General features: G+C 36.1%; 2 protein-coding genes across 4 annotated transcripts in view; one reads left to right on the top strand and one right to left on the bottom strand.

Annotated features, from left to right (window-relative positions):
• Nucleotides 1-22,143, top strand: part of LOC121728822 (glutamine-dependent NAD(+) synthetase) — a 29,380-nt gene that overhangs the window by 365 nt on the left and 6,872 nt on the right. Inside the window, exons 1-7 of one of the 3 annotated variants that reach the window (XM_042117126.1) lie at nt 11,596-11,613; nt 17,993-18,145; nt 18,863-19,118; nt 19,461-19,606; nt 19,850-20,099; nt 20,548-20,752; nt 21,173-21,319. In XM_042117126.1, coding sequence (XP_041973060.1) covers nt 18,000-18,145; nt 18,863-19,118; nt 19,461-19,606; nt 19,850-20,099; nt 20,548-20,752; nt 21,173-21,319 — 1,150 coding nt within the window. In that variant the 5' untranslated portion in view covers nt 11,596-11,613; nt 17,993-17,999. Of the gene's footprint in view, nt 1-11,595; nt 11,614-17,992; nt 18,146-18,862; nt 19,119-19,460; nt 19,607-19,849; nt 20,100-20,547; nt 20,753-21,172; nt 21,320-22,143 lie in introns of those variants that run through there. The other 2 variants (XM_042117123.1, XM_042117125.1) reach the window with 2 other exon arrangements.
• Nucleotides 305-10,245, bottom strand: LOC121729055 (cytosolic carboxypeptidase Nna1-like). Its single transcript, XM_042117442.1, has 17 exons — nt 10,040-10,245; nt 9,632-9,811; nt 6,598-6,746; nt 6,229-6,461; nt 6,006-6,152; nt 5,354-5,624; nt 5,121-5,285; nt 4,902-5,017; nt 4,676-4,835; nt 3,965-4,284; nt 3,685-3,808; nt 3,465-3,542; nt 3,219-3,401; nt 2,430-2,575; nt 1,450-1,626; nt 966-1,133; nt 305-596 (listed from the first exon to the last, which is right to left on the bottom strand). The coding sequence occupies exons 1-17, from the start codon at nt 10,242-10,244 to the stop codon at nt 305-307; spliced, it is 3,114 nt and encodes a 1,037-aa protein (XP_041973376.1). The 5' UTR covers nt 10,245.

The following is a 22,143-nucleotide window of genomic DNA, read 5'->3' on the forward strand; positions in this document are numbered from 1 at the left end:
ACCTAAAGCAGCAAAAAAAGAAAATCTAATTTTAAATAAAGCTATCATTCAAGGTTTTTATAAATATATTTTTATATGGCATTTTTGTTTTTTATATCATGTCAAATCAGGTATATTATCATAGATTTATTATTATTATTATGTAATAAACTATAATTCCGCTAGGTATATTAACTTTATGGTAATAACAGGCTACTGTTGAAGTATGTAGTTTAAACAACATAATATTACTATCAACAATTTGCCATAGTTTTAAGTCCTTATGGTAAATAAAACAATTTCTACTGTTAACTTTATAACTTTACTATTTTGACTTCACTGATTGTGTTTTTGTTAATGTACTTTTGCTAGATTTTTTTGTTTTCTTCTTAAACTTTTTAGTTGATTCCATATATGCATCTGAATCAGAATAATCACTGTCAGCCTGTCTGTTATTCTGTGTTGATTTTTTAGTTTGGACAGCTGTAGCTACTAAGGCTCCTTTTTTGAATGCCTTTATCTTTTTCTCTTGACCTTGATATTGATTTGATTTTGGTATGTCCGTAAAATTTGTGTTGGCCGAGTTCAAAATACTATCCGATTTGAAACTTTTAAACCTGAAAAAGAAATTGCATTTACTTTCATTGAGTTCTCAAATTAATATGTTTTCCAAGGCATAGAGCCACAAAAATTAATATTAGATAAGATAGTAATAATTTGTATAAATTTTGGGCTTGTATTTTGTTTTGAACTGTAGACTTACAGTTCTGTACATTTCAAAGGAGTTACTTACAAGCTTTGGCCAATTTTTTGTCTGATTTATCTAAATTAGACAGAAAATTGGCCAAAATGTAATATGAAATAGAACAAAATGTTATATCTAAATACAAGGTGTTGTACAGATCAATACTAGATAAATGACTTTGTAAATAGATATTAAAATATTTTAAAATGTTTTTCATCAATGATTAAATTTCGTAACTTACTTTCCTCTCTTCTTAGAAAGCTTAGGAATTTTATTACATGTTTCAGTTTTTGGTTCCTTATTCAATGTTTTATCAGATACCTTTTTGGATTTTAATTTTTTCTTCTTTCTTTCTCCATCTTTACACGTTTTTCCTTCCTCCAATTCCTCCAATTTTTTTGAACATGACCTAGGGTGTTATGTAATTTAACTAAAAGCTTATATACTTATATATTAACTAAATATTTATTTAGATTTAGGCTGCCTTCACATTAAGTCGCGAGCAGTGCGGCAGCCGCGCGACCTAATGTGAAGGCAGCCTTAGGCTATTTATGTCAATAAAATATTTTTTAAAACAACTTCTGTACAAATTATTGTATTGCAATTATTTGAGGAAACATTTTATAAAATGTGCTGGTTTGAAGTACCAGCATTTAAAAATGTGGACTGTATTGGTTGTTCAATTTCAAAATTATTTAGGCAATCCAAATATTATTGATTTTCACCTCAATAGAGCTTCACTGTCAGTAAAATATGTATTCATAGCGAAACTGGATATGCCCCAGGAAATTGGTCCCTTTTCGCCATCAGGAATTCCAGTCCATATATTTTTCTTCAAAGAGTTTAGTTTAACTTGTAATTCTGTAGGTTGTGTTTTAGGCTTTTTAATGTCTGTAAGACATCTGAAATAGATAATTTTTATATATTACTAGATGGCCTGGTAAACTTCATATCACTTCCCTCCTTATGAACTTCCCCAAATACTATGAGTTCAGCCGTTCTCGTGTTTTAGCGAGACTAACAAATTCGAAAATTATTTTTTATTTATACACATAGGATTTTATTTAAATTTAAATACATTTTATAATAAGTATGGAAAAAACATAATTTAAATAGAAGCAACATAATATCAAACATAGATAAAGTAAATATATTAAACCTTTCATTGACATTTAATGATGTTATATTAATTTCTCAATTTAGAATGTAGGATTTTATTAAAATTGTATACATTTTATCTTATGAAAAAAATGTATACCTACTTAAAATATAAATTCTTACATTCTAAATTGAAACATCATAATTCGTAAACAATGAATGGTAGAAAGAAGATGGATCAAAATTGATCCATGTCTTATAAGTTTAACTAACTTTAAATTTTTACAACATTATGAAAAATTGCTATGAAACTAGTTCTAGAACTTCTATGAAAATTCGTTAGTGTGAGTAAGTACTTATATTAATTTATGAACCGGTTTTAAAAATTCTCTTTTTTGTTTGAAAGGGTAATTATAGAGTATTAATTACCGTTTCAAACAAGAGAATACAAAAATAAAAATGTCAAATTCAGGTCACCGGTCAAAAAAGTAAAATCTCAAAAAGTTATTCTACTATATTTTTGAAATTTTACTTTTTAGACTGGAGACGTAAATTTATGACAGTAGGTGTTATATCAAGAGATATATCTAGTAGAAAATATGTTTACTTTGGCGGCGGTAAATGGCGAAATTGGTGCCATGAAGCAGGCTCGATTTTCGTTTTGGTTATAATTTCGTTGACCAGTGAAACACTTCTGGGTCTTCCAAACTTTGATGATATTTTGTCCTTGTCTGATTTTACATTATCTCCAGTCTGTAATGAAACATTTTCAACGGTCAACATTTGCTAGTAAGATAATAATATGTATTTTTTATAACCGACTCCAAAAAAGGGGTTTACATACAGAAGTTTAAAAAAGCTACTTTTTCAGTGCTGCAACTTTCACAGTGAACTCAATACAGGAACTAATACACACCTTAAAGTATTATCACTTGTTTTCTTACAATTTGTATTTATATTATTTTCCTATGACACCTTTCTAGCTAAAGAATTTCTATCGATAATAATCTTATATATTACTTATATATAAAATTCTCGTGACACAAATGTTAGTTACCGTACTCCTCCGAAACGGCTTTAATGATTTTTTTACAAAATTTTATATGCATATTCAGTAGGTCTGAGAATCAGCTACTAGTGGCAACTTTTTGAATGAATAATAGTAATTTATTACAACTCGAGTCTGACGGCGACCATTTTAGAGGCACTCATTCTAGAAAACATTACATTTTTATATACGGCTTTGAAAGTACAGTGATGGCACCATGGCAACCTCCATCCAAAATGAGTATGGACTCATTTAGTCACTACAATAAAATACATAATATGGTCGAAATACTTTATATTGGCAAAACAACGTTTGCCGGGACAGCTAGTATTATATAGAACTACTTACTGGAGCGCGTATAATGTTTAGTTCCGGCGGCATTTTCTTTTTTCTCCGTTGTTTTAATTTTCCGGAAGAATAAAAGAGCTTATTAACTCTTCTTAGAGGGCTGAGACTATCATCTTGTGACTCATATTCAGAAGACAAATCAGTAGGTGCATCAGTCGTTAGGTCTATGGTAGGTCGCGAAATCTGAAAGGTTTGTTTCCAAATATTCATTAGGTAACTTAAACTTTTTACGATTCTAAAATATACCTTTAATGTTTCTCTTTTCGCCTTTCTCCTTTCACATTTAGTTATTTTTTCTAATTTTAGTCGCTGAGGCTTCGGCTTCTGAAACGATTTTTGCATAGGTATACGTACAAATATAATAATACAATATACAAATATCTTTATTGCAAGAATGTTGTTGACAAAGGTCGTAGCCTTCATCATAAGATCCTAATTTTGCGTTATAAATTGACTTGCAACATACTTCATCAATAGATTTATCGTCGTCCATGTAATTTGGCGTAGGCGGAGGTGCTGGGTATGAGAATAGTGTATTTCCTCTAGGCGCCTCAGCTTCAGAGCTACTGCTTGATGTGTCACCTTCGTCACTGGATACACACAACATATTAAGTAAGTACTGTGATTGTGAGCTTCTTGCTCTTAAAAGTATAGTAGTCCATATTGCTTGTATTAGTAAATCTCTGTAGCGACAGTAGGTAACTAGAATACTTATAAGAATAAATTGTGACATATGATCTGCCTACCTGGAGTAATCGGATAAATCTATATTTGTGGGTTCGTCGGCATTGGATCCTTCCTTCAGAAGTCTAGTAACGATTTTATTTCGGAGTCTTTCTTTGTTAGGATCTTCGTCGTAGAAGTCGAGTAAGGTTTCACAAAAAGTTCTGCCAATACTTTCGTAATCCTGACACGTGAAGTGAGTGGACATTCTGCCACCCAATTCTGAGCCCCCGAACGAAGCTTCCATTGTATAGCTATTAGATACTCCGAGCATCCATATAACTACTCTAGCTGTTCCTTCTTTGCTCCGTTGTATTCGGAATTTACAGTTCTCAAAAGAAAACTGAAAAGGTGAATTACTGAATAGGAAATTGATACTTATATCAAAATATTCAACCCATTGATGTTCTCATCATTTTCTTTGAAGTACATTTTTTAACGTATCCGAAAAAGACGGGAACATGGGATTGTTTTAAATATATTTTTAACTAGATGATGGCCGCAACTCCGTTGCGCCAAAATTTGTTTAATGCGCGGATGCCGTGCATTTTTCCGGGATAAAAAGTATCCTATATCCTTTCCCGGGACTCAAAGTATCTCCATACAAAATTTTAGCAAAATCGTTTCAGAGGTTTGGGCGTGAAGAGGTAACAGACCGACAGACAGACATACCCACTTTCGCATTCATAATATTAAGTATGGATTTTTATGTATTAGTTTATGTATTTACCTACCTTGTCCGCAGCATTTTTGTGAAGCATCAGTGGAAAAACTTGTTCTTGTAAACGCTTATCAGTATTTTTTCTACTTTCACAGCCGTATATAAAAATGTTATGTTTTCTAGAATGAGCGTGTAAATCCACATACATTGCCACTCCGCACTCCTCCTGCAACCTAGTTTCGTGTTTAGGTCGTAAAATGTAGCAAAACTAACGTAACAAATATTGAAGGCTGCCTTACCTCCTAATCAGTACTTTTGTATGCCACACTGGTGGGTAAGTTTCTCTTATCACTGTGCGATATTGTCTGTTGAGATCCTTTCCGGTCAATGAACACCGATTATTTCCTACAATCACCTGCGAAAATGCAATATAGGATCATTGACTTGTACCAAAATCAGATACCGACCGTCAGACAAAGAACTGAAAATAATTTATAATTTAAAATATCGCTACTTACTCCATCAGGATTAAGCATTGGCACGAGTTTAAATATAAATTTGTCCCTTAATTCTCTAGCTTGGTTCGAATCACCCGTCAAGAAGTCTATAAATCCTTTCATCATCCACGACGATGGCGTTTCTCCGGGATGTACTCTGGCCGAAACTATAACAGCTTTCTTTTTCTGTAAAAAAAACACATAAAGGGAAAGGAGCTTGAAAATCGCGTAACCAAAAACATTAAAAAACTTACCCTTTGCTCCAGTTCGTTAGAATTTTGAGGCGCTGTTATAGTAAGATAGTATACATTGTTCCCTGCTAAAGTTCGGCATAGAAGTCGTAATTTTGAGAACGTCGACTTCACGGGATGCGCTTGCAGTCTTGATAAATATTCTTGAAGGTCGGAGTAAGTGTATGGATAACAGTGTGCTATGTAAACATAATCGTCGGAGTGAGGGAACTCTATATTGAACGTTAAAGTGTAGCTCGGAAATTGATCCTCATCCTCTGAACTAAAAGTAAGGCTTGTTATTAACTCAGCTAAGAGATACATACTATAATATGTTGTGTACATATATATTATAAGTACACGTTTCGCGTACGGCGTAGGTGTACAGGGTGTAAAAAACTAAGTGATAATACTTTAGGGTGTGTATGTGTTCCTTTTAATAGAGTTCACTGTGAAAGTAGCAGCGCTGAAAGAGCTAAATTTTTTTGTGATTTGTATGGGCAAGCGCCCTAGCGTCACGAGTTTTCCCATGCAAAGTGAATAAAATTTGGTCTTTGAGCACTGCTACTTTCACAGTGAACTCTCTACAAGGAACACATACACACCTTTAAGTATTATCACTTAGTTTTGTTACACCTTGTATATAATACCTACGCGTAAAGCTTTTAAAACTTACGAAGAATCATTTTTGTAGTAAGCAATATTTTCTCCACAACGTCTCCAACCAATCGAATGTAATTGAGCATCTTTCGTGGAGTACAGTAGGGGGCGCATACCTTCGTTATACAAACTCTCAGGTTTTGATAAGTTAACTATTGAGAATCTGCAAATAATGGAGTATTACCAATTTTTTTCTTAAGAGTACCTAGTACCTAGACCGGCATTTTATTTATTATTACCTGTACATCATTTGTTTCTTTGTGTTGGATACCCTGAAATAAAACCATTGCATGTGTCTGTTCGTATAGAGGTCTGTGCGTAGGTGAAGTTCGTAATACGCCGACGTTATTTTGATTGCTTTGGCTAGATTTCCACTTTCGAAGCGTGACTCGAACCTCAACTCGTCGCTACCACCGGCGGTCGTACAAGCCGATAGATACAAACGAGAACCTCCTACTGTTGATCGACTAAACTAAAAACGAAAAGAATTAAAAAAAAATGATTACCTAAGTAATTAATGTGTTCCGAATCAAAATATAAACTATATTATCATATAGTTATACTGTGTACTGAAAACAATTTTAAGAATATAAGAATAAGTAATTTACATAATTTACAGCGCTCATTGGATAGTATTGAAAGATCACAGTCCCCGCTTCTTCTCCCACAGGCTGGGGTTTGAGCTCCTTTCCACTTGGCACATAATAAGGTTCCGGGGATGACGGCACCCATGTGATGTGCTGTATCCTTTCCTCTACTACCTGTTAAATGAGAAAATTGTCAATTTTATTTTTTCGCTACTAGTATCTCGGCTCTAGCAGTTTGTGTGATATCGTTGCTGCGCGTGCGATACCGCGTATGAGCAGTTGGTAAATACCGCGTAACAGCAAAATGCGCAAAATTGAGATATTGTGCCATCCGATTCGAAACGCATATTGGCTTATATTAGGCTTCACAAAATTTAAATTATCCAATTAGAAACGTACATTTTGCCATCGAAACAATACCGCGGAACAGTAGGCGGCCGGAAGTTAGAAGCAATTCCGCGTATTTACTACAACGGCAAGAAAAATATATCGAAAATTGAAAAGTGCTTCCAGAAATAACTAGTTTTCTGAGATAAACCACCACGTAAGTATATTTTAATTATTGTTTAATATTGTTCATAAGTATTGTATTCATGCTAGAATGTTTCAATTAATTTACAACACACAATTAACCATTTCCATTGCTTTGAAGATCAAGGAAGGTTACATGACGTGATCATTATATTCAACTTAAAAATACAGGCGGCAACCAATCGCCACGACTAAATATGATCACCAGGTTGGGGAAGTAGCTCAGTTAAGCTAAAGCACCCCGGGGATATGGGCGACTAGTTGTGCTAACCCTACCCACTAAAACCTCCCGCGATTTGCCTTCAGCCGTATACGGATTGGATCTGGATTTGTCAAACACAGGGCTCCCTCCACGACCGGAAGGTCTTCTCCAAAAGGGAGCACACTACCATCACAGTAAGATAACGCTTCGGCAAATTGAAGATTTCCCTTCGGCGTCGAGACTAGCTAAGCCGGGTAGGTTCCAGCCTCACCGATTTTCCTGTAGCCGTATACGGAGGGATGTTCTGGGTTTTCAAACAAAGGGCTCCCTCCACGACCGGACGGTCTTCTCCAAAAGGGAGCAGACTACCACCAAAGTAAGGAAACGCTTCGGTAAATTGTAGAGTTCCCTTCGGCGTCGGGAACAGCTAAGTCGGGTAGATTTCCAGCCTCACCCGGAGCCCCAATTGCATTGCAATTTGGATGTTCGCATAATGATGCCTCCCCACTCCCGATGCGGAACAGAGAATAGCTCATTATCTTTGTTACTCTATGGCCCAACGATCGTATGCCTCGTGGCTGCTTTCCTTGCCTTTAAACCCTCCGGAACTCACACTGCAGGCCGTGACGTCCTCTCTGGAACGACGACGAGCAACTTGGCGAAAACCTGCTGTCACGATGGATCTCCCGGCGGCTAGGGAAGTAGCTGCCGCCTAGGAGACCGTACGGCACCTCCTGGTAACCCTCACCACTACATTGCGAAGAGTAGCTGCCGCCCGGCTAATGCCCGCCTTATTACTACGAAATTAGTAACGGAATCTGCCTATATTGAACCACCGTACAGAGCTAAGCTCCGACAGACTGGATTCTGCCGGTTATACTCTAGAGAGTATAGCCGACAGACTGGATTCTGCCGGCTATACTCTAGAGAGTATAGCTGCTGTGGTCCCTACATTTAAGCGTCAGACTCATTTTGACCTTCGACCCTCTGATAACAAGTGCTCCGGATGGGGGTGCTTTTCTTCAGGTCCATGGAAGAGCAGGGCTTCAGTATGTACTTATGTAATATATCAATATATGTTTTTTAATTTTAAATGATTATTATGATCTCTGTCAGGTAAAGTCAAAAATCTATGAAAAATTGGGATATCAATTAAAAATTAGGAAAAGATAATATTGCTAAATGATTTCGGTAATTAACACATCATACTTTCGCAAAGTTACAGTGGAACAAAATATGAAATATTTGATTTTTCTAATAAAAAATGCTACCTTTTACTAAATTGTTTGATTTCAAAACCGCGTATCTTTAATATTAAGCCTACTTATTTTGTAACTACTTAATACAAAAACGCGTAAGTGTTTTTGACTTGACTTTACACAAAACCTAAGTCAATTTCGAACAAATTTACGTTACTAACCACTAAAAGAAAGTACAAAGAACTAGCTGTTAAGTTCAGTCGGTAATAGGAGTCAAAATAGCTGAGATATTCAGTTTTCTCTTCCTCCTGTAAAATCATCAAAAAGCATCTGCTTTAGTTAGTAGCTTTCAGTTGGTAAATACCGCGTATCTACGCGGTATTTACCAACTGCTCATACGCGGTATCGCACGCGCAACGACGATATGTAGATACTCTATAATAAATTTGGAACAGTGTACAGTTCATAGCAAATAATTATATATTACAAGGTCTTTCACACATTGGAAGTCTAGACAGAAGTAAACAGCAGGCCCTTGAATAGTTATACGCTGTGAAAGTGTTTTTATTAGTAAAAAAAGTTAAAATGTGTTTTTCGCAGACGGTAAAGTTGATTTTAGGTGAAAATTCGCTTATTACGAATTTACCTTCAATTGTTGAAATTGCGTCGATTCAGAACAAAAGCTTTATCTTATCTAACCAAGTTACGATCAATAGATATGTGAGAGTATATCTATTGATCATTATTAGCTGCAAATATTATATTTAGATCTCGGAATCGGCTCCAACGATTTTCATGAAATTTAGTATATAGGGGGTTTCGGGGGCGACAAATCAATCTAGCTAGGAATTATTTTCAGAAAATGTCATTTTATTCGTGTTTTATCGAATACCGAGCTAAGCTCTGTCAAACAGCTAGTGAGTTACTTATATGAGTAAGATAAATTAGTCTCATTAATATTTAAAATATATTTATTAGTTTTAAGTGCCCTCGTCCTTTCTTTTTAAAATACTGTTCCATCAGATCAAACAGAGACAAAATTACCTAAGATGTATTCAACTTTGGGTACAATAGAAATGTAAATAAAATACTTCTACTAGTTTTACTTATTAGAGGCTTTTACTTACTTGACATTCGGAAGGCCACCTGGGCGCCTGTTGGGGACAGTCCAATTCCTTCGGCAGGGCGAACAGCTCTCGAGGCTCTTTCAATTTGGCCGTGGTTCTGAATGTTCTGATATCTGTGTTTATTTCTAATTGGTTTGTCTTTAAGTTATTTTGTAGGAAATTGGATATAAATGTGCCTGAAAAGATAACTCTCATTAACATCTCCATAGTTGGCATCGCAGACACAATAGATTTTCAATTGTTATGCGGCAGCCGGCTGCTGCTTGGGGATTGATGGGTTAAACTGTCATTTAGAAAGAATAACGTACGTGGTGAATTCTAAATACTATTAAAAATAATATTGCTTGGAATTTTGAAAAAAGCTTCGTTGGTGTTTAAAATAGTTCTACGGCGGACGGGTCTACCTTTGTTGCATATAGGAAAAAGTGAAGCTTGCAACGTTTTGACTTGGTCTACATTGGCTATCAATAGATTATCTTGCAGCACTGGATCCCTAGTTGGCAGCGAGAGTGTCAGGGTTGCGTTGTCTAAATAATTTCTCTTCTGCTCCTCCTGTTGTATCATCATGACGTTTTCTTGAACACTTAGAAGTTGTTTCCACCATAGCATATTTAATTTACAAAAATTACCGCAAATTATAATTATCAGGATTAAAAAGTGTCCCGTTTAGTCTGGTATGGCGTGTACACGGTCACCATGACTGCGAAATGAGATAGCCATGGGGCTTCCACTGGTTGGGTCGGCGCACAAAAGCTGACTGAGGTATCGTGAGGGGCAATGTTTTGGGGATAAACTTCGCTGATATTGTTGTCAAGTTATTTCCGATGCTCGAGTGATTGTTGACGTCAGGCGAAGGTTTTGTAAAATCTGATTCATACAGATTATGCGCTGGCCTTCAACGTTTCATGCATAATTTTATTGCTTTTGTTGCTCGCAAGGCGGATTATGAAAAAGTGATTTTAAATTAGCATCATATTTTCAAAAGTTTACGTTAAATTAACATAACTTTTCAGTTTTTTTTAAAGTAACCCACTTGGTTTGGTTTCGAAAACATTTTCCCAAAATCAACAGAAAATTTTAGTTACTCCGTCTTATGCAGTTTGAAGTTTAAATTGTACAAAAATAGGACTTACCTTTATTATCTTTTCTTATAGCTCTATAATTTATATTATTGTTATGATTTGAATTGACCGTCATAAGTATGATCTTAGCTTTTTTTGAAGCAATATTACAAGGCATAAAATTCCAAGAAATAAAAGGCGGTTATATCAGACTAACACGCTCCATGAACCGAAAGGTGACTGCACTTCGCTGAAATGTGTAAACTGGGAAAGTTTCTTTGAAACAAATTAACCGATAGTCGTTACGGCAAAGTTGTGGCTTTTGTAACGCCAGACTTTGCTTGAATGTTTGAAAGGTATATATAATATGTTATATCAGGTTATAATATAATATATTTCGCACTATCGAACTTAAAATGCTTTGTGTCTAGTAAGGAATAAAATATATTGGATAAATTAAAAATAATTTACATATTTGACACAACAATGAGTACAGTAATTAATTGCTCTCTGTATTTCTCGGGATAGACTATTTGAGTACGGTACAGTAAATAATTGCTCTTTGTATTTCTCGGGATAGACTATGGGACATATGTATTTTATTAGTCTCTTCATTTTTGTCCACAGACACACGAATCTCGAAATTGTTGAATAGCTATAATTAATGTTATTTAAGTATACCGTTTTACTAAGTACTCATTTTTCTTTCAATAAGTGCTGAGCTTTGAGTCGTAAAAAAACGTTTTCAGTCGTAAAAATGTATCCAATTCTCTGTTTGGATGAGGTATTTCTCGGAAAAATTCATAACTATTATAGTAGCTTCGATGCAGTCGTGTGTTTCATCCTGGTGTCTTGGCAACGAGTAGTAAAATCGATACTTTCATGTTTTGAAGACAACGAATCGCCACTCAACAAAGGTATGCTCTATATACTTACCTCTATCTTTAACACAATTATATTATTATAGTTTTTTTGCGTAAGTCTTTTGTGCCTATGTCATTTTACTTGTACTTCGGCGCTTTAGCATATTTCATCAAATTTACTATCTTCGCTTCTCAACATTTTATTTTTAATAAATAGGACCTATTTTCCTCTTCGCAAATCTTCAACATTGAAATCTGTATGAAAATCTATATAAAAATTTCATTAATCAAGAAGCGTCTCATTGGCCCTACGTTATCTGGTTGGCCTAATTGTGCGTGGACCCCGTGTAAGGGCCCAGGGTGAGTGGCCGGGTCGTGGTACGAAGTGGTACTCCCGGATCGATTGCATGTCGTCTGCCTCGTCACTCATGGGTTTTAAATATAGCACATCAGAATTATTTCTCCCCAGGGGTCTATTGCCGTAACAATAAGGGCAGGTAACGGTAAAGTTAGCGGTGAACGGACTGCTTTTAACTCTTCTGCTAGGTGGTTAAAAAGATATTTTCAAACCGAATAGAGAATGGTGGGTGACAGTGCCTATTTTTAGCACTAATAGCTACCAGCGTCCTTTGCATTTTTTATTTCAACTTTTATTTTAACGCTCAAAAAGAAAGAAAATAAATCTGTAATAAAATTTTCAACAATTTCGTTTTCAGTTGGCAAACTTGCTATGATTATGTATCGATTGAGATATTTTTGATCGAAGATTAGTTTTGATCAGCTTCAGCTTTGAAATATTGCCAACACTTTGTTAATTCTTCTCTTAAAGGAATTACATGTTATAATGTTGGTGCCTAAAAAAAAATTATTACTTTATTTTATTTTTAAATTTTTAATATATTTTAAAAATTGAAATTTTTAGAATATTTTTGTATTAATTTTAGGCATTTTTTGCTTTGTCAGCCATGCTTTTAAAAAATCCTCGTCTTTTCTCGTCTCAATTTATCGGGACAATATTTCAGATGCTCGAGTAGTGCACATTCACAGGTTTGAAATCTGTGAATGTTTTCTTGCGTATAATGTATATATTTAATTCTCTTAGGGTTTCGTCTTAATATTTGCTGAACCACTTTTAAAGCATTTTTTTCTTGTCATGATCTATGATGGCAAAAAAAAACCGTCGCGGACCTTCTTCCATCTTTTTTGACAATCTAGTGCTAAAATAAACCAAAAAGCTACGAATAATAAAAATTATTTATTATTTGTAGCCAAAAAGTTATTTTATAATATTAATATGATGTCTGTTGTCCACACAACTTACAAAAAAATCTCCTTCAGCGCTGTTAGGTACTTCGACATGCATTGGTAAAAAATAAACCAATGGAAGTCATTTTTAATGGCTGCCATACTCGCTTCGGTCTATCGGTCTACCTGTGAAGGTATGCCTGCGCTGCTGGTGTCAGTCGAAAGAATTTAATTTTGATTTTTTTGGCCGGTCTACCTCTCTCTGCGCAGGCATACCTGCACAGGTGGACCTCTCCGGTAGACCGTAGCGTGTATGGCTTACATAAGGTAGCCGATATGACCACTAAGTGCAAGCGATGGTTATAGCAGTGGATGTAAGAAATTTTTCGGCCCCATTTAATTTCTATTCTAGTCGCAACTCCTGAAATTTTCCCGCTCATTAGGTACACTTGCGCCATCATAGCATTGGCTGAGTATACAAGAGGGGTCAATCATCAATGTTATTTTCCGTAAGGGTATTTTAACGTTAATTCCGTGAAAGTGGCTGCATCAGTAGTTCCCGAACCGGTGGTAGGCAACGTAGTTTCTTGGTTCGACTTTCAAAAAAGTGTATCATGATACCCATTTTGAATAAAAAGATATTTTATTTTATTTATCAAGTTTTTCTGTAGTCTTAACCATCAGCAACGACTCATTGACGACACCATCCTTGACGTAATGTATTGCTAATGCAATATTTTCACCGTTATTTTTATCTCTCGTGGACGTAATAATATGTTTCTGTCCCTCTACAGGAAGAATTCTGTTCTTTAGAAGTATTTTAAGGTATTGGGCTCTTTTATTATAATAGCCTAATATCTAAGGACAACTTTTTTCAATTGGGTCTTCTTGTATTTGAACCCATTTTAATAACGTTTCACAAAATATATTGATAGCTACACTCTGTCGTAACATTAATCATCTTCTTCACAGTCTTAGTAGAGAACTGTACAGTTTTTTGTAAAGAACTGTACAGTTTTTTGTAGAGATCTGCACAGATTTAGTAGAGAAGTGTACAGTTTTTTGTAGAGAGCTGTACAGTTTTAGTAGAGAACTGCACAGTTTTAGTCTACTAAAACTGTGCAGTTCTCTACTAAAACTGTACAGCTCTCTACAGTTCTCTAGAACTGTCAGTTCTCTACTAAAACAGTGCAGTTCTCTACAAAAAACTGTACAGTTCTCTACTAAAACTGTGCAGTTCTTTACAAAAAACTGTACAGACTTCTACTAAAACTGTACAGTTCTCTATTAAAACTGTGCGGTTCTCTACAAAAAACTGTACAGTTCTCTACTAAAACTGTGCAGTTATTTACAAAAAACTGTACATTCTTTACTCAAACTGTACAGTTCTCTACTAAAACAGTGCAGTTCTCCGCCGGCATAAAAAAATTACGACCCCTGATTTCTTAAGCATGAGAGACAGAAATAAAGTGAATAGATTATTTGAACCACTAGACTTTACACTACAAAATCTTATATCCGAGTGGCAGGAACGGTGGGATAACTCGATCAAAGGTCACCTGTACAGTTTCTTTCCGTCGGTTCGTGAACGACTCGCCATGCATTGAAAGAGAATAGATTATTTGAACCACTAGAGTGTTTCAAAATATAATCTATTCACTTTATTTCTGTCTCTCATGCTTAAATAAATCAGAGGACGTAATTTTTTTATTTTTATAATATAAAGCAGCTCGGCTCTTATGCCGGCGGAGAACTGCACTGTTTTAGTAGAGAATTGTACAGTTTGAGTAAAGAACTGTACAGTTTTTGTAAAGAACTGCACAGTTTTAGTAGAGAACACAGTTTGAGTAAAGAACTGTACATTTTTTTGTAAAGAACTGCACCGTTTTAGTAGAGAACTGTACAGTTTTACAGGGGTCTAAAGTTTTGTCACGTAGTCAATTCTTCTTCTTCTTTTTTGTCTTCAAAATACTACGCTCGGTCACAAGAGGGGAGGGGGTCTAAAGTTTTGTCACGTAGTCAATTTCGACGATAGAAACGTCATACAATTTTTTTTCCCGCCATTTAATACTTGACACTGGCAATTATTATGGTTATTTATTTATTTTATAGACTCACCAACAGAACAGCATTTGTGACATTTAGATTTGTACATAAAATTTGTATACAGATAAAATGAGTTCTAATGACAGGCGAAGTACAGCGTGCGTTTACGACAAAAATTAGACGAGATGAGATGTAGAGAATATGGTGATAAATGATACTGATAAAAATATGTGTGTAACAAAAAATATTTCTTATTTGACAAACAAATAATACTCTGAAATAAAACTAATACTAATATCGCAAAAATTAAAATTACAACTGTGACAGTGCACCAAGTAGTTAATTATATTATCATTATAGTAGTAGCAACTTTACCTGACCGTGGGGTATTTATTAAAATAGTGTTTAAGATTTCTCTTAAAAGAACTATATGATATAGCCAACAGCCATTAAAAAAATAGGCACTTTCGTCACTTGTCGGGCATTTTGAAGTTTGGTGAAGCTGTCAAGCTTGGTTATCATTTACTATAAGTATTTGGTGTTCGATTACAATTTTCAGAACTACAGTCGTGACTAAAATAGCTAGTATGTACCATCGAGGAAGTTGATTCCTATGCAATTGACAGACCAACGTTATTTGGTCGAATATGTCAATTCAATGTTAATTGTGATCTGTCAGCTGGGTTTGACGTAACGCGACCAAACTACTTAGGTCCCCGATTTGCATAGGAATCAACTTCTCTGATAGTACCATCTAGGGAATTGAATCCTAAGTCGTAGGTAGTTGACAGAACAACGTCATGTAGTCGGATCATGTAAATTCAATATTAATTGTAATCTGTCGGTTGGGTTTAACTTTAAACGCGACCAAATAACTTAGGTCCGCCATCTGCCTAGAAATTAATTTCTCTGATTGTTCTATTGTAATTTTAGACTATTATTATTTATTATATTATATAATTTTTAAATCTAAGAGACTCGTTACACTAGGGCGCTTGCCCAATGCCCATACAAAGGTAAAAAAAATTTGCTCATTCAGCGCTACTACTTTCACAGTAAACTCACTATAAGGAACACGTACACATCCTAAAGTATTATCACTTAGTTTTGTTACATCTTGTATAGCATATAATATAAAATTATCTTAAACTAGCTGTCCCGGTGAACTTCGTGTCACTTTAAAACCTTCCCTGCACTCCTACGAATATTTTAAGACTAAAATCAGCCCAATCCGTTCAGCCGTTTGCGAGTTTTAGCGCGACTAACACATTTGAAAATCCATTTTTATATATATAGATATTGGTGTCAAGTATTTCTTTTTGGCAAACTATTGGGTATAAAATAATAAATAAAATAAAAATTGTTTTATTTCCGAATAGATTTGTAACAAATACTTTCAGAACGTTGATGCTAATGGTGCCTACCACCGGTTCGGGAACTATCCCGGCGAGAAGAACCGGCGTAAGAAACTCGCACGGGGTCCCACTTTTTACCAAAAAAGTGAGAAAAAAAAAATTCTTTTTTAAAATAAAATTTACAATTCTAACTTAAAATTATACAATGTCAACATCCATACATAATTGTAAGTCATAATATAATAATGTAGAAGTAGCCTTGCAAGGAGCCATCCTACTCCCAAGATGTTGCCATCGTTTATGAAATCATTGACCTTGTAATAGGCTTTGGCACACAAACGTTCTTTGACTACTTTTTAAATTTTATTAATCGAAAAATTTTGAACGTTTTCTGGGATTTTATTGTACAGGCGTATACATTGACCTTTAAATGATTTACTAACTTTACTAAGTCTGATCATCGGCAAATCCAGCTTGTGCTTATTTCTGGTGTTCCTGCAATGAATGTCACTTTTAGCTTTAAATTTACTTATATTTTTTCTAACATATATTACATTATCCAAAATGTATTGAGAAGCAACAGTTAGAATACCAATTTCTTTAAATTTATCTCTCAGAGATTCAAAAGAAGACATTTTATAAATAGAGCGTATGGCTCGCTTCTGCAGAACAAATATTGTATTAATGTCGGCAGCGTTTCCCCATAAAAGGATTCCATATGCCATTCTACTATGAAAATAACTAAAATATACTAATCGTGCCGTGTCTTCATCAGAAATTTCTCTGATTTTTCTGACTGCATATGCCGCAGAACTGAGCCTACCTGCAAGATTAACAATATGATGACCCCACTGTAATTTACTATCAAGTGTTATACCTAAGAATACAGTGGTGTCTACCAAATTCATCTTCTCATCATTCAATAGTACATTGGTTTGGACTTGCCTAACATTGGGCAAAGTGAACTTTACACATTTAGTTTTACTGGAATTTAAAAGTAAGTTATTAGCATTAAACCAATGTACTATTTTTGAGAGAGCACTGTTTACCTCGTCGTAATTTGACTGTTGTCGCTTCACTTTAAAAATAAGTGAAGTGTCATCAGCAAAAAGTACTATCTCATTATCATTTTCCTTAACAAGGTAAGGTAAGTCATTTATATAGACGAGAAAAAGAAATGGGCCTAAAATAGATCCCTGTGGGACACCTAATTCTATTTTGGTTCCATTGGACCTGTTACCGTTTACTTCAACCCTTTGAGTCCTGTTTATAAGGTAAGAAGTCAAGAGGCTAAGAGCTGAGTCCTTTATGCCATAGTGGCGCAATTTCCTGATCAATGTAGCATGATCCACACAATCGAAGGCTTTGGAGAAGTCGCAAAAGACACCTAGAGCGTCCTGCGACTCCTCCCAAGCTATGGTATCAAAGGTATCAAATTATGGTTGGGTGATCGTTTTTTTATTCCCATATTTAAATAATTAGTAATTATTATTATTATATACATGCAAATATTCTTTTGTAATAAATAACTTAATAAACACAAATATGAGTCGAGTATTTTAATTTGCTAGCTACTCTTTCTACTTACAAAATGATTAAAAATTATTCTTGTCAATACCACGTGAACAATTGAAGGGGGGGGGGGCTTGGCTTGGCATATTCTACGCGTGGTCACCAGGGGGAGGAGGGGAGTCAAAAATTTTAAAAAGTATGTCACGTAGTATGGGTATGCTCCCTTAAGTATGTCTGTTGAATAAGGACAGGTCTTTCCCGTATTTTTTTTACAGATAGAAAATGGGGCGAAAGGTTGTGGTAGCAGTATGTACACTGAACCAGTGGGCTTTAGACTTCGAAGGCAATTTAAACAGAATACTGGACTCTATTCAAGAAGCGAAAGAAATGGGCGCCCGCTACAGAACTGGTCCAGAGCTAGAAATATGGTATGCACCTAAGAAATTACTTTTTAGTTTTTAACCGACTTCAAAAAAGGAGAAAGTCAGTACAGTGCTCAAGGACACCCTACCCCATCCATGATTTCGTGTATAGTACATATATAATTATGTATAAGTCTTCCAGAATCTGATGGCAAAAAGTGAGAAAATAAATTGACTCTAGCAATACCGGGGCAATTGGAATAAAACATCTTGTTCCTTTTTTGCACGGCCCCTTTAAGTTTCTAGAAACATAATGGGGCCGTTAGCTTCCCAATATTATATTTAACTAGCTGTTGCCCGCGACTTCGTCCGCGTGGACTTTATCGATATATTTCTGGATTTTTTATAATATTATACATAAATTAATACATTTAAGATTTTTGAAATTTTATTTTAATACACATCCAAGACCCAGGAACATTAAAAACTTTTTGTTCCGCCTGCGGGACTCGAACCCAGGACCCCCGGGATGAGCGCTGGCCACGCGCAATGCGAATTAATTTTCATGGATATTTTCATGGAAATAAGATATTTTCCCACATCAAAATGTAGCCTATGTCCTTTCTCAGACTCTAGAATAACTGTGTACAAAATTTCATTGCAATCGGTTCAGTAGTTTTGGCGTGAAAGCGAGACAGACAGACAGAGATACTTTCGCATTTATAATATTAGTATGGATTACTTAAACACGAGTAATGTTATTATATTTTTATCTCCTCGCAGCGGTTACAGTTGTGAAGATCATTTCCACGAGCCAGACACGTTCCTACACAGCTGGCAGGTTCTCGCAAAACTTCTTAGCTCGCCAACTTGCAAAGACATTCTCATAGACGTGGGCATGCCCGTACAGCACAGAAATGTCTCCTACAACTGTAGAGTCGCGTTTTTCAACAAGAAGATACTGCTCATCAGACCAAAGATGATCTTGTGTGACGATGGGAATTACAGAGAATCCAGATGGTTCTCGTGCTGGACGAAAGTAAGTGCACAAAGATGTAGCCAATAGGCAATACCATAGAGAAAAACGAAGAGTAAACGAAGAGTAATTAAGTGTTTAGTTAATTTACTCTTTAATTATAGTTATACTTTAAGCACAACGCCCCAGCTCCAGCAATTCATTATTTTCTTTCAAAGGTTGTCTGGAAGAAATTGCTATTTAGTTATAAGGCCGCCTTTGTATGCTCTCGTCATTTTATGTTTGTTGTTATTGTAACTGTGATTGTGCACAATCAAGTAAGATACCTATATCATTCAAGAGTAACCTTAATTATGTTTGAAATAGTGAACTTAATTACGTAATAAATTGTCTTATATTTAAAAGGAACGCCAAATAGAGGAGTATTATCTCCCAAGAATGATATCGTCGATAACAGAACAAACGACTGTACCAATCGGAGATGCGGTCCTGTCCACTCGTGATACGTGCATAGGCTTTGAAATTTGCGAGGAACTTTGGAATCCACGCAGGTATGAGAATTTAAAACGTTTAGCATTAAATCACAAACAGATTTAATAATTCACTAGCTTGCCTTTTACAGGATTAGAAGTAACATTTACCTAAATTAAAAGCTTAAGCTTCTGCTCCTATACCCAATAAATAACCGAAAACAAAATGGTGGTTCAGCCATTTTGCCATCTGTCCGTTTCTCCTCACTCTGTCAGTCTTATACGTCGGAGGATATATTACGTCATTGATTCTTGTCTTTTCAGTCGACACATTCCCTTAGGTTTGGACGGCGTTGAAATCATATCGAACGGATCGGGCAGCTACATGGAGCTGCGGAAGGCGTACGTCACGGTCGATTTGGTTAAAAATGCCACCTTCAAGAGCGGAGGTGCTTACTTGTTCAGCAATTTGCGAGGGTGTGACGGCCAGAGAATATATTTCAACGGGTGCTCGTGTGTCGCGGTAAACGGACAGATCGTGAGCAGGGGACTCCAGTTTGCTTTGACCGATGTGGTAAGTACGGGTAATAGGCTGTTAAAAGTAGGAATATTTAGTAGTTTACATGTTATCGGTAAGGTCTTCTAAGTATTAAGGGTCTTAGGACCAGTTTCCAAGGTTTTTCTACTGAAGTTAATCTATTCGACAGCATTGTTGTCGGTTTATGTTTTAAATTTAGCCAAAAACGCTAGTGAATAAAAAAACTTGAGAGGTTTAAAGGTACACCCGGATAGAACGAAGTTATAAAAATAAAAACCAAGAAAAAAAGAAACAAAAAAAATTCCCGTGATGCGGTATCTATCTTGATCTATGTCTGTGGCAAAAAGTGTCGTGTCGTTACAACTTATTCCATCTAGCCTCCTTTCGCAACGCGCGATAAGGAACTTCGTTCCAAAAACTTCTGTAGTAACTCCTAAAATATGATTCGCGACAGAATTCAAGATCTGCGTGTCATATGTTGCAGGAGGTCGTAACGGCTACGATAGATCTGGAAGACATAAGGTCGTACCGCGCACAGATCCGCTCGCGATGCCACCTCGCCGCGTCCAACCCGCCGTTTCCGCGAATCAGCGTGGAGTTCGCGCTTTCGGAAGATGATGATTACCACTTGATCGCCAGTCCGCCAGTCGAATGGAAATACTTGACTCCGGAGGAGGAAATTGAATTAGGTATACTTGCAATTAGATAACATGATCACGATCCTGATACCTTATGAAGTTTAGCTAGTTATGTCGGTCACTCCTCCCATTAGGTAATGGGTCACTTTTCCCTATACAGAATGCGAAGAGTGTCTTCTAACTAAAATTGGTAGAAAGTAAAAAAGTAAAAGTACTTCTGTAAAATTGAAGGAAGAGATATTAATATTTGTATACTACGATTTGGCTGACACTCTGTGTATATATGGGTGGTGCATTTAAAAGCTGTTAATAAAATACATTCAAATATTGAAAATGTACAAAAGTGCGTGCAGATACTTTAAGTTCCGGGATAGAGTAATCTCGACAAAGGTCGATGAAGAAAATATAATAATAATAATTAAAAATAAAGTCAACGTTATTACTGGGAAGATCTACTGACATCATCGATAGGTCCCGCGTGCTGGCTGTGGGACTATCTCCGGCGGTCGGGGCAGGGGGGGTTCTTCCTGCCGTTGAGCGGCGGCGTGGACTCCACCAGCACCGCCTGCATTGTCTACTCCATGTGCACGCAGATCTGCGAGGCCGTGCAGAAAGGAGGTAAAACTATAAGGTATCCTTCATTCCAGTCCCTCTCCTGTAACTCCGCGTCCTATTGTTTCAACAGACCCGTATCGTAGCAAATCTATGTATTTAGCTAAGGCCGGCCATAGACGGACCGCATCTTGCAGTCGGACCTCGACTGCAAGATGCGGCAAAATGCGGTTGCCGTACGGCGATCTGCAGTTTTTATACTTTTATATCCGTAATACACGGACCACTCGAGCAGTTCTTGAGCGGTCGGTGCAAATTTCAACGCGACCGCTCTAGAGCAGTCAGTCCCGACTCCAACTTGCGGTCCGTCTATGGCCAGTCTAAGGTTAGGTTGCACCAGAGGCGTGCTTAAAGTAAAAGTCAAAGTTATGGTTATAGTTAAATATGGCGTCCTTTAGCTTTAACTTTAACCGGAGAAATTCACAGATGTCTGTTTCATTTTTTTTTTATTGAAGCTACAGGTAACGTGATTGAGGGCATAAGAGATTGAATTATCCGTAAAAATCGACAGGAAAAATATAACACTGTAAAACATAGTAAATTTTCAGATATACGTATGAGCGGAGGTTAAATATGGCGTCCTTGGACGCCATATTTAACTTTAACCAAAGATTTGACATTTTGCACTGTAGTTATAGTTATAACAGTTATAGTTAAAGTTAGTTGGTGCAACCCAACATAAGTAAAATTTTCAAACATGTCTGTAAATCTATAGCAGGGACTCTGGTCATCGACGATGAGGAAGTTTCGATAGAGGCCTAAAGCTACTTGCTCCTTTATTCGCAAGTCGCGCTCGAAAATGACTGACGCAATGTTTCTATACAAGTCCG

The sequence above is a fragment of the Aricia agestis genome, chromosome 7, assembly GCF_905147365.1.
Source record: "Aricia agestis chromosome 7, ilAriAges1.1, whole genome shotgun sequence".
NCBI classification, from domain to species: Eukaryota; Metazoa; Arthropoda; class Insecta; order Lepidoptera; family Lycaenidae; genus Aricia; species Aricia agestis.

What these genes read in the sequence shown, in the direction of transcription:
- LOC121729055 (XM_042117442.1), bottom strand. Translation starts at nt 10,244, where the DNA reads ATGCTATGGTGGAAACAACTTCTAAGTGTTCAAGAAAACGTCATGATG. An exon ending in GATTTATCCGATTACTCCAG is followed by an intron (nt 3,809 to 3,964) that starts GTAGGCAGATCA and finishes GTGTGTATCCAG; the next exon opens with TGACGAAGGTGACACATCAA. An exon ending in CGAAAAGAGAAACATTAAAG is followed by an intron (nt 3,402 to 3,464) that starts GTATATTTTAGA and finishes CAAACCTTTCAG; the next exon opens with ATTTCGCGACCTACCATAGA.